This window comes from Cuculus canorus, chromosome 5 (genome assembly GCF_017976375.1).
Source record: "Cuculus canorus isolate bCucCan1 chromosome 5, bCucCan1.pri, whole genome shotgun sequence".
NCBI classification, from domain to species: domain Eukaryota; kingdom Metazoa; phylum Chordata; class Aves; order Cuculiformes; family Cuculidae; genus Cuculus; species Cuculus canorus.
The window spans coordinates 22,391,394-22,403,890 of NC_071405.1; the positions used below are offsets into that span (position 1 = coordinate 22,391,394).

General features: G+C 37.8%; 1 protein-coding gene across 2 annotated transcripts in view; it reads right to left on the reverse strand.

Annotated features, from left to right (window-relative positions):
- Positions 1–361: 361 nt before the first annotated feature.
- Positions 362–12,497, reverse strand: part of EML5 (EMAP like 5) — a 112,538-nt gene continuing 100,402 nt past the window's right edge. For both annotated transcript variants that reach the window (XM_054067287.1, XM_054067286.1), the window contains 5 exons: positions 11,970–12,132; positions 10,962–11,065; positions 9,139–9,292; positions 8,270–8,370; positions 362–7,955 (listed from right to left, as the gene is read on the reverse strand). In XM_054067287.1, coding sequence (XP_053923262.1) covers positions 7,919–7,955; positions 8,270–8,370; positions 9,139–9,292; positions 10,962–11,065; positions 11,970–12,132 — 559 coding nt within the window. In that variant the 3' untranslated portion in view covers positions 362–7,918. The remainder of the gene's footprint in view (positions 7,956–8,269; positions 8,371–9,138; positions 9,293–10,961; positions 11,066–11,969; positions 12,133–12,497) is intronic.

Genomic DNA, 12,497 nt, shown 5'->3' on the forward strand with positions numbered 1-12,497 from the left:
TGATTTTTCTTTGCTAAAAAAGAAGTGAATAAACCAAGCCACAAAGCTAAAAGTGGAGGTATTCTTAAAGGGAATGGTGCTAATGCACTTACTTGGATTGTTATTATTTAAAGTGATCACTGTGGTATTGGGTTTGTTCTTATGTGAAATTTTACATTAAAAGTGCATTAACTTTCTTCACAAATCAGAAATGCAGGATTTCCATCACTTAATATAATATGCTGTATACCTGTGACCAAACTAAAAAAGCAGAAAGGAAGCCTTATCATTATCAGATACTGCTTTTTTTTTTAAAAAAAAAAAAAAAAAAGTGCTAAAGTGCTATTTCACAGCTAAAACTGCAACACAATGATAAGTAGGAGCAGGTAAAGGAAAAATAGACCAAAAACGTGGAAAGTACTACCCAACAGCACCAATGTTTCACAGAAGTACAGAAAACCATTTTTTTTCATGCAATTTGTGCCTGCAGTCATGCTTGGAGTTTCTTCAGAAAGTATATTTATTAAATTCCCAAAGAATACAGTATAGAGCATGTCCTGGGCATGATTGGTGTTGGAAAACATCATGGAGTTACGGAAAATTTACAGATCCATAGCTGTACATTACTGATTCAGATTTCAAGTAATGTGCTGGAAAAAGGTATTTAACTGCTTTGCTTCTTGGGCAGAATCAATACCCCATCTTTTACCTGCTTGGCATGGAAACATCCTCCCCTCCTCCTCAGTTACAAGTTACTAAGTTACTAGAAAATTCATTTTCCTCAAGGCAATGCTTTGTATTGGCTTTGCACTGGGATTCGCCATAGCAACAGTAAAGCCGTAGTTAACGCTGGCTGACCTCTCACAGCCACCACCTCTGACAAAATACTTATTTGGGGGCTGGGAGAGGGGAGTTGGGGTCCTGTGGGAAAAGAAAAAAAAAAGGAGCAGAATAATGGCAAAAGCTGATGAATGAATAATTGGAGGATGTGACATTAAAAAACTTCCCCCACCACCAAAGAAAGGCTTCTAATCCTACAGAGGACAAATTAAACAGCCCCCGCTGCTTCCATCTTCCAAAACCCCAGTGGAATCCTTGTTTCTATAATCTACACTTTTTTCCTAAGTGCTGCTCTCCTGCCTCATCCCTGCCGAGCCAGGATGAAGGTGGCAGGGGGAGCAGCATTTGTCCCCTGTGAAAGAGGAATTAATCTTCAAAAAAACTAGTAAAGCACAAATGACATTAATCCTCTATAGTTTAAAACACGTATTAACGCTGGGCCCACGTATTAACTCACTGAACTTAATAGTTCAGTGAGTACAACAAGCTTGCTTTTAAGAATACAGAACAGTGTGAATCAGACACATCGCTACACCACCAAAAGAAACATGGCAATCATTTTGGGGATATCTTTTAAAAAGAAAAACCATTCGGAGTTTGTCATTTGTGGATTTTTTGGTTTTTTAAATAAGGTCTCATAGGACATCTGTGCCCCAACTAAGCCAGATACGTTATAGTAGGAGAAAAGCACTTTGTAGGGTCTTGAAGTTACCCCACAAGCAACAAAAAATCTGGACACTCATATTTGGACTTTTGAAGAAGAAATCCAAATGCACCAAGTGACAGGACCATGCTGCCTGTCAAGTCCCAAACTCAACTGTCCTATAGCAGGGGCAGAAGCAGCAGTCCAGCTGTTTGTGTATAGATATGTTTCTTACAAAGAGGTGCTACAAGTACAAATCAAGTTCAGTTCTTAAGTGGAACCTGTAAGGAGTTTGGATTTTTTTTTTTATACTAAAGTTCACCTTAGGCCAATTATTTCCTTATTTTGTAATGGTTTATTATGGGATAAAATCAAGAACTTTACTAATTTATTTCTACTCTTGTATATTAATAGGCCTACATTACATTCACCTTCCCTAACTTACTATACCTACACGGGGAAGCCTGAGACAAGGAATCCCTGAAGCAAAATTCCAGCTCATGATGACTGAAATTGCCCTCAGCAGCTCCCTGTCTCCATCACACCTCCAGTTAAACACAACAGATAGAGGCCATAGCTTTATGTCTGTCATCTTAAACGCTGTGCACATCTGGGAACAGGACCAGGAACTGGTGAATGTTTCAATAAGAAAGAAATGAAAGAGGCAGTAATTGATACAGTTTGGTTATAAACAGTTTTCTGAAGTATAGTATTTTTGGTTAAAGAACACATTTAAGCCCAGTTGCGCAGGAAACTAAAATATGGATAAATCATAAGAGGCCTATTAAAACCATCCGTATTTGGCGTACGTGGGAAAGATGAGTAGCACTTTAGAATACATCCTTAAACTCTTGTTACCTGAGCTCTCAGTCCTACATAGTGTTTTTATGTTTACAGTGCTTTCTTTGTTACCAACATGCACATGCTGCAGCAGTGGTTAACCTGTGTTAGCTGCTGCACATCAGTGCTAAAGACCTGCCCTGTAGCTATGGGAGTGAAAAGAGCAATGAATGGGAACGGCTGCACCTTCCCAAAACCATGGTGAACAAAGCCATCTGCAGCCTTTCCTCGAGCTCCCTACTGCTCTCCAGTCCTTAGGCTCCATAACCAGCCATTGAGCACTTCCCACTGGAGGCAAGATGTTTGCCAGAGGGTGACACCACCCACCCGTTCCCCATGTTGGTTCTTTGCTCCTGCCTTTGCCTATTCATGACTGTCCCTTCCTCTCTTTGCCTTTGTTTTCCTTTCCTTCTCCTTTTCTCCAGGTTTATATTGACTGTTTTCCTGTTACTGTGTTTTCTCCATCCTATAGCTCCATAATTTTAAAAAGAATTGGAAATATGAGAATTGCCTTTTGTCACCATGCTCAGACCTTTCATGTTTTTTGGTTGTTTTGTTTTACTTTGGAGAGAAAAGAGAACACGTGTTCTACGCCTTTTTTTCCCCCCTTTCTTCTTTTTTTTCCCTAAAGAAAAAGTGAATTCATTGGGCTGCTGGTTTAACAGGTAATCAGAAAAACAGATCAAGGTTATGACTGCCACACTGTTGGTACTCTGAGAAAGGGATGGTGAGTGGTTACTTGTTCTAGCGTCAAGTAGATGTGACATCACCATGGCCCCCAAACACTCCAATTTTTAGTTACTTATGAATGAATTTGGCAAGTAAACATACTATGGCTTTTACGCATACTAGACACCCCAAACTATTCTTTTTTTTCTGAAATGCGATATGCGGAGTTTAAGCCTGAGGCCAAAGTAAATTGAAGAGCTGGAGACAGGCAAAGAAACAGGTTTGGTCTAACCACACCATGGTGTCTGGGATAAAGGATGTGCAGTAGGCTTTGGCAAGCTCACATATCTGTTCATATGAGCAAAAAATGGCATGGTGCTATCAACTTCAGGAAAACAGAGTAGATTGCAAGGAAGCAGCAGAAAACCATAAGAACAAGAGAGTATGCAAATGCAATGCAGCCAATGATGTTAAAATCACTGATGTGGCAATTTATTTTGTGACTTGCAATTTTACTTTCCTTTCTGAAGTATACAGGATGATTCACTTTGTCAAAAATAATGACAAGACAACGTTTGCCTACAGCTTACACTAACAGAATTAAAAGAAAAAAAATCTTTAAAGATTAAGGCTTGTCACATCTGTGACGCTGATAATGAAACAGAGAAGGTCACCTTGCCCGTGTAAGAACTGCCTTGAAACCAAGATCCTCCACTTGTCACACTACTACACACCATGCACAGTGAGTCCAATAACGGACTCCAATGTACGGGTCAGGAGTGAAATCCCTAGAACGTGGAAACTTGAGCACTGTTGGAAAGCAGCTGAGGTGCTGCGCAGGCAAGATGCTCAGGGCTTGTTGAAGGAAGGGCACTGTTTGCCTCGGCAAACTTGCAAGTCAGACAGGGGAGTTTAGGCAACAGCTGAGAGAAGGAGATCATGGTTTTAAACTAAGCCACCTCTGAATGCTAACAAAAGTCTTGTTCTTGGTATTGAAGTGCTTTACTTTGATCTAGTTTTCCAATCCAGGAGATAACTTGTCTGCAATGCCTCTGCTTTCTGATGGCACAGTTCCAGGTCAACATTATCCCAACTTGTTATGAAGTTCAGAGTCATTCGGTAGTGAATCTTGCTAATATTGAAACCCTGATATATAGCAAGGTCAGATGTTACTCTGGGTTTGTGCTTTCCTTCAGCCATGAAGAAGTGATAAAGTAGCTTTCATCTTCTGAAATGTGTTATCTTTAGTCTTACATCATCTCTCGGTTTCCCTATCAAAATCAGGAAGTCATATATAATGGCTGACTCATAAAGGATAAAAAATTTAAGATTTCAAGTCTAAATGATTCAATACACTAGGCTAATTTTTTCTCTTTGTCATATCAGAACTGTGTTCCCCACTTCCCACACTATGCCAATTTTCATTCTAAATATATTTATTTTTGTTTGCTCCTAGGAGCTGGAACTTCCTTCTCTGATTCTCTTTTTTCTAAATACACTTAAATAGCATTCAGGGGTGGGTTTTTGTTTGTTTCTGTGGTTTTTTTTGAAGTGAAAAGTCATTTTTGCTTTTATTGAATTAGTTTTCTAGTTCATTTCTTCTATTAAATGAAATATTGCTGACTTTAAAGATTCCAAAGATGTACATTTGCTCCTAGCCAGAGAGTTAAGACAGACAATTAAACTAGAGAATGGAATTATCCATTATGAGTGAACAAATTATACAGAGAACGTTTGCCTCCCGGTGCTGTATAATCACAGAAAGGACTTTTTCCAGCTTCAGACAGAGCCCTCCTGCCTACATTTCTTTTCTCTGATGCTTTGAAAGAAAAGGCTGTCACTTCACACTCCAACTTCTTCCCTGACCTGTCCTACAGGGTCACATCATCCTCTTTTCTGCTGAGCAACCAGTCCCAAGCTCCCACACTGCTGGCTGAAACAGGCAGTCCGTTCCCATATGCAGATGCTTTAAGCATGGGGGGCAACAGTTAGCAAAATACTACAGTAGGATTTCATGTAAACAGCAAATGAGGCACGATAACAAGCACCATCACAGACAAAAAGACCAAAACACCATGAAGCTGCCATTTTTAACCACGCTTACAGCCAGCTGTTCTCTCCAGCAGAGAATCACAGCTTCCCCTACAAAATATGCTCCAAACCGTCCTTAGGAAGAAAGCTGCAACCGAGGCTTTACTCACTCCTCCCCTCAACATCTATGCCCGTTCCCAGCTGGCTGACCCCATTTTACCTGGTAAACCCTCGGGCAGTTTGCCAGGGAAAATACTGGCTACAACAGGAGGAACAAGGCTGGTAGTTTCGTTTCTAAAGAGCTCCTCAGCTTCCAGGTCCCATCCCAGCCCTTTACAGTAGTGGTGAGGTTTGGAAGAGAGTGAAGAAGCAGGGAGATCTGAAGACTCCAAGTTTCACTTTGCAGCTACCAGCCTCGCACCACCAAGGACAGCCTTGCTGGAATCTACCCGTCAGCTTCTCACCGGTACTTCACCCCCGGTGTGGCATTTGAGATTTCTCAGGGCAAAAGCACCAATGGACAAATGATCAGTGGAGAGGCACAGCAATCAAGGGGGCAAGGCTGGGGAGAGGGAGGGAGAGGACAAGACCAGTACTGGGAATCCAAGGAAAAAACCTCCTGATAGCCCACCAACCTCTTTCATTGGATGAAGGCCTACGGAAGACCAGGAGGCTGTGAGACACTGAGCCTAGGATTTTGAAGGGAAAACTCAGAAAGGCAGAAAAATCTAGACTTTAATCTAGCAGTCTGAGTAGGATGGACTATGAGGGAGCTCTTAAAAGCCATCCAACTTGAACTAAAGAAAGGCAACTTTAAGACTGAGGCAGGACAAATCTTACTTCAAATCAAGAAATCCTGCATAGATGTGTTTCATAAGGGATAGAATCACAGCTATGGACTAGTATACTGCAACTGACCTCCCCATAGGTAAGATTTAAATGCCATAATTTTCATATAAAACAGTCAAGCAGACAACAAGGTTATGAGACAGATCAGGTCTAACCTCCGCTATCATATGCAATTCCCCTCAAGTGAAAAACATTACTGGCAAGATCTCCCTGTACACTCATGACCAAATCCACAGATTTTTTCTGCTGTAGAATAGCAGCTGCGTGACTGACAAGATTTTGCTAAGAACCATCATGCCAAGAAACATGGTGATTATTTAATTCATAGACTTCTTAAAATAAATGTTTGCTATAGCTTGATATATAAAATATATTATCTAAGACCACTGGGTAACTAGATTTTTATAGCATGTAAAAAGCATTTTTGGACCTAGGAGAGCACAAAAGTCTGGCTCATTAACTTTTTCCCCTCCATCTCTTCTATATGGGAGCCCACTCATTCTGTCTATAACCACCACACAGAGAAGATGCTCAGAAGAAGAGATGAGGTTTATTTCTTTTTCACTTTGATCTGGCATAAGAGTGCAAGAGATGAATCATATCAAAGCCTACTGACTGACCTAAACAAATAGCATTGTTAAAGCAATGCTGGCTTAAACAGAAAAAAACCCTTATGTTCACAGCAGAATGTCATTAGGAGAGTAATGCTGATAATCAGTGACTTCTGTTCTCTTCGCTGTTGCATGAAAATTAACTGCACTGATTAAAAAAACAGGTTCAGTCTGTAATGCCTCTCTATGACATGATTTAGACAAAATGAGCTGATGAAATCTTGATCACTTGTACCCAAAACACAGCTTCATTCAGGTTTTCATTAGCACTGAAATACATTTTTCAACTCAGAGTCCTAGTTATGTTACAGGATAGAATAAATGCACTTACACTAGTGGTGACAGCAGGTCCATTTAAAGAAGCATATGATTGGACATTTTTTACAACTGGGAGAGAAATCGGAGTAGAGACCTCCCCCAGCTAGTCCTAACTCTTCTAAAAAGTTCAAATGTACAAAATATAATGTTCGTCAAGTTCATATTCTCTCTGAATCCCCCGTATGATGGTGAGAAAATAAAATCAATTCATATTGCTATGAAATTCTTTTTGCAACTGGTGGGTGTTTTCTTTCTCGATTACGAAGACTATAAAATCCTCACATTCCCAGAAAGAGGCTAACAGCCCAGTCAAGTAACACATCAACAATCTCTCCTACAGAGAATACTTTTACTCACAAGGCAAAATTGGAGATAGACTTTTAGGTTGTGGGAAGGCACTCGCAAAGTGAGCAAATCTATTTTTACTCACAGAACTAATTTAATGTTTAAGTGCAACAAAAACACTAAATTAGCCATGAAGATCATGCATATCTAACGGCTTTCACCAGACATGACTGTGTCCCAGGCCTCTAAATACAGAAACATTTAAATCCTAAGGAATCAGCTCTCTTATTTCCTTATTCACCAGATGAAGTTTCCTTTTGACTAGTCATAGAAATATAATTTCCATTATAACAATTAAACATTTATTAAAATACTATATATTTAAGAGTTAATATATGGTTTCTTTTAGTACTAAAATATGGAATACTTTTTTTTCCCCCCAAATGATATTCAGAGCCCAAAACTTAAAGGAGAAACATTCATGCTGAAAATAAATCAATGTACAGCACTAGGTCAGAAATAACATCTCATGATTAAAACCCCAGGATCTTACTGTGAAACTGTACATTGATTAACAATTCACTTTTTCCTTTTATCCATTTACTTCATTTTCAGCCTGGCAGTGAGTGAAATACAAACCCGGATTATCCGATACATAATATGCCTCAGCATATTTGTTACACTCCATCCTTCTGACAGACCCTAGATTCTTGTCTTTCACAGATTGCTCTGTGTCTTGGATCAGCACCATTTCTTACGCATGCAGGGCACAGTAGAATGTCACATTGCGGTCCTGGGTAATTCATGCCTGGTACTTTACGCAGTGTTCTCTTTGCAAGTCTCCATGTCTCTCTTAATGAGGCATATGCACACATTTCCAAACAAATAAGCTGTGTTTTCAAAAAGATATTAAATATGAGATATAAAAGACTACAATATTATTTAAAAAAATGGCTAACACAATCAAAAGAAACATTTCAGATAAAAGTACGATACAAACATTTTAATTTATAAATTAAACTTAACTTTTCATATTAACATCTAGGCTATTTATATTGTTGCAAATACCCATTTCTTTATATACAAACAGAAAAGCAAGCACACACAGAAAAAGATGAAGTCTCTGAACTTGAGCTTTATACTGTTATGGACTGCCCACATCCACTGCTGTGTACTTTTTGACAGTAATGGAAAGGATACGTACCTGCAGTCATCCCCTCCAGCACTGACCACATACCTATCTCCACTGGTAAATCGAATATTAGTTAAGTGGGCAGAGTGACCTAAAAATCGTTTGTGTTTTGCCTGAAAAAAAACCAAAACAACAATAAAATGAGAGTCTCTAAATCCTCCATGTCCTCCTAAATCAAACAAAGCATGCATGTTTTTATCTACCTTTTTATTGCATCACGTATATTTTATATAATTTAAAATGTTATAAAGGTTTTCAAATGTGAAAGATCTCTGGAAGGAGAACTACTATTGCACTATAATTGTCACCAAATGAGACTGCACCTGCAAATTGGGAACAATGCTCAAGCTAAAACAGTAAAATTAAACAGATCGTGTCACATGATTGACCTCTAAATTTTGTGTAGAATTCTTAACACTTAAAAACATTACTTTCATTGCAAGTGTGCAAGTAGTTTACACTGCGCAGTCTCAAATCCTGAAAATTAACAAGTTAACAAAAAAACCTGTAAACACTTCATCCGTGGAAATACACAGATGGGACTAAAATTATCAGCTGTCTTGTTCCTCTGTCAAAGGTAGATGAGGATAAATAAACCCAAGGGCTTTGAGGTTTTCAGTATGAAGACACTAAGCTAATGCAGACTGGCAGACAATATTAACATCTACAAAAGCTTGTAGCAGGAATCATTGCACAAAATGTTAGGAAAATTTTGAGGTGAAGCAGGCTCCTATCACCACAGAGATAAAGTTACACAGATGCATTAAAAAGCTACAAGTTTAGAGAAGAAATATTTCCATCATACAACTTCTAGAGAAACAATACAAGACCCTAGTAGCAACAGTACTTCTAGTAGTAACAATCCAAAAACGTGTTCTTACAAATTTTTCAGGACACGGAAAATCAAACAGTTTGACCATGCCAAAATCATCGCCTGTTACAAGATTGATTCCCGAGTGAGAGACACAGGCACAGTTTACATCAGCTTTTTCAGCATGCCTGGACCAGATTCCAATCACTTCATCCCCTAGAACACTGAAACAGAAGAGCAGAGATGCCTTTGAAAACTACAGCAAAACCCACAGAGTATGGAAATAGTAAGCACCTCTCACATATTGTAACTGGTTTTGTAAAAATTTAATTTTTACATTTTATTCTTACACATAAGCATCTCATATAGATTCTACTTAGTAATTATTTTTTTATATAATTCCATATTTGTTTCTGAAAGCAATGTTGTGATATAGTTCCTAAAATAATGTGGTCCATGCCACACTCGGCAGCATAAGTGATATCAGTAGTACTAAGGTTGTCCAGTGAGGAATTTGCCCAAGAAAATGACTAAAGAAAGAACAACTAAAACCAGAATGCCATAGCATAAGCACTAGATGAATAAGTTTCAGCTGCTGGAATGTAAAAATTTGTATATTCTCATTATAACTATGCTTTGTTGATTCTGTAACATTTTCTTATAAAGTTTCCTTGAGTCAAACAAAAATTCTTCATTATAATCAGTGAGAGAAAAAGAGAGAGACAAATTGTCCCAAACGGAAAACATAACTACCTTAAGATTCCAAACCAAACATTTATAGAAAATTTTCTTCGCAAAGCTTTATGAAAAGTTACTCTTTATTCAGCCCTGACTCCAGTGCATACACATACTTCCAAGACAGAAAAAAGCACTTTATCATTTGTTAATAGGTGAACAATTTGGGATTTTTTCTGTGATTCTTTCCCTCCAAGTCAGGCATAGTACCCTACGTTGAAAAAGGAACTATTTACTTCAGACATACTCAACTGGGTGAGAAAACACAGGTTTCTTGTTTTCATATCGAAGATGTGACAGGAATGGATTACCCAAGCAGAAGACAAAAAGCTAGCAAAATGTGTTTTTCAGAGCCCTCTGAAAAAAGTTTCAGCTATGCCTTGCAGCAAACAGTCAGGATTATTATTGCTTAAAGTGGTTTGCATGTGGAAAATTTTGAAGTATTTATTCTCAAATTTTGTCCATGGGTATTAATCAGAGAACAATAGTTGAAAGTAGGCACAGGAGCCAGAAATAAGTCACAGGAAATCGGATTTACAGAGAACAGAAAATAAATTATTTCAAAGTGAAATGGAAATAATATATGGTATCATTCTCTATATAATTTCTAAGACTATTTTGAATGAAACATAATAAAGTATTTAGAAGTACTTTTGTATACCTTTTAATACACAAATATTAATAGCAATTTTAATATACAGATATCATTAGTGTAATACTGTAAATATAACTTGAACTAGGAGAGTCTTTTATTGTCTTTTCATGTTTTGCTATGTTTTAATTTTCCTTGCACTCTTATCATCAAATTGCTATTTTGAAGCAAATAGTGCAGTATGCCAGGTAATCTGCACAATGCAATGAAAAACTACTGAGGCTACTAGAAACATAGCAAAGGAAGCTAGAGATACACAACAAATGGGCATGCACACATTAGAGACATCACTTCTTATCAGATATCCTGACTGGTCAAGCAGCTCATATTCTACTGAGGGAATCTGCTATGTACTTGATTTTGCTGTTCTGCACTTACCTGATCGGTTGCCAGAGCAGATGGGTGCGTTAAAGGAAAAGATCTGACTAAATGAAGGGATAAAACAGTAGGTGCTTCTTCTGGAAATTACAAGTGTTTTTACAGCTGTAAGTGTGTGAGTCACTTACCTTGTCCAAGTAGCCCATGTTATTCTATCAATTACAGCCTGGTCCACAAGCTGTTTTCCTGAAGGCACTTCATAGACTTGCCTTTTGTAAGATCCAGTAGAGACCTTTGAGATGATCAAAGAGAATTTAGAATACATGAACTTGTTTAAAAAAGATGAAAATATAATTCTAAAGGGCTCCAAAAAAAGCATTTTTTGACTTTTACTCTACAAGTAACCTAGCTATTAATAAAACTTGCTTGATGAGTTGAAAATTCTTAAAAAAATCTACACAAGCATAAAGCCACATTGAGAAAGCATAAGAAATCTTCAGTTTTAAAATTTTAAGATGTCTAATTCATAAAAAATAATTGAAGCATCTAACATTAGCACAGATTAATTCTCTTTATATATTGGATGTATTAGTATGTACCTGTGTGTATAAATAAGGCAAAAACTCACATCTTTAAAACTGACACAAACATCTCAGCTTGTAGATGTTGGTTTGACAGTGAAAGAAGATTATTTCTTCTCTCAGTTATGAACAAAATACAGAAAGCAAAGTATACCTACTTTATTTGGATTTTAAGAAGTGTCTTCAGCCCTTTGGCTGGGAGTTTCGACACCGTGATTTCAGTGCTGCTCCATGAAAGCTATCTCTGAAACACTGCTATCGTTCTGGCCAGGGACATGAAGAATTCACAGGTCCCTGGGGCTTACAGAATGATAGACCATATTGTTTCCTCTTTTAAGACAGCCCATCAGAATAACAGAGATAAAAAGGTAGGGAGACACATTGCAGCATTTTTGAATTCCGTTTCTTTTTCTAAACTTATATCTTGTATTTAATCTCCAGATAACTATTTTTGTCATCCATTTATCACTACAACAAAGTAACAGTCTAGAGACAGTAACCTAGTACTCCAACATTTCATTACAAAATTTGGCAGTTGTGGAAGAATAATACTTGCAGAGTATTTGTCATGCGTATGTTTACGATATTGAATGGAAAACAATCAATGACTGATACCTGCAGATACGAGCTGTCTGCAGAAAAGTCCATCTGGATCACAAAACTTGGGATATCTTTGCAATAGCTGACTCGATTCAGCGTAGGACCGAGAGTCAGATCATAAAAATCCACTGCATTCTCACTGGAACCCACTGCTAAGTAACGAGAATCTGGGCTAAACCTGAACAGATAAGTGGGTTTCATGAGTACAGGTTGGCATTTACAACAGATTCTAATAGTTGAAAAGCATGGGTAAATTTGCATTTCAAGTACCTGGTATTCAAAACTAAAGAGGGAGGCAGAGTATTCTGCCTGTAAGCAAAATAACTTTTGAAACAAATGAAATTTTCAGACAATGTACATGCAGTAGAAGGTAGAAATAATTTTGGCACAGTTGCCACATATAAGCAAACTGGGAATATCTCTGGAATAATTATATTCATTATCTGACCTCATTACCATCTCAACAATCTAACAAATTTGTTACATGCCCCCGATGACTTTGACTCTAATGCTATAATTGCAAGGCTACGAACCAGAAAAATG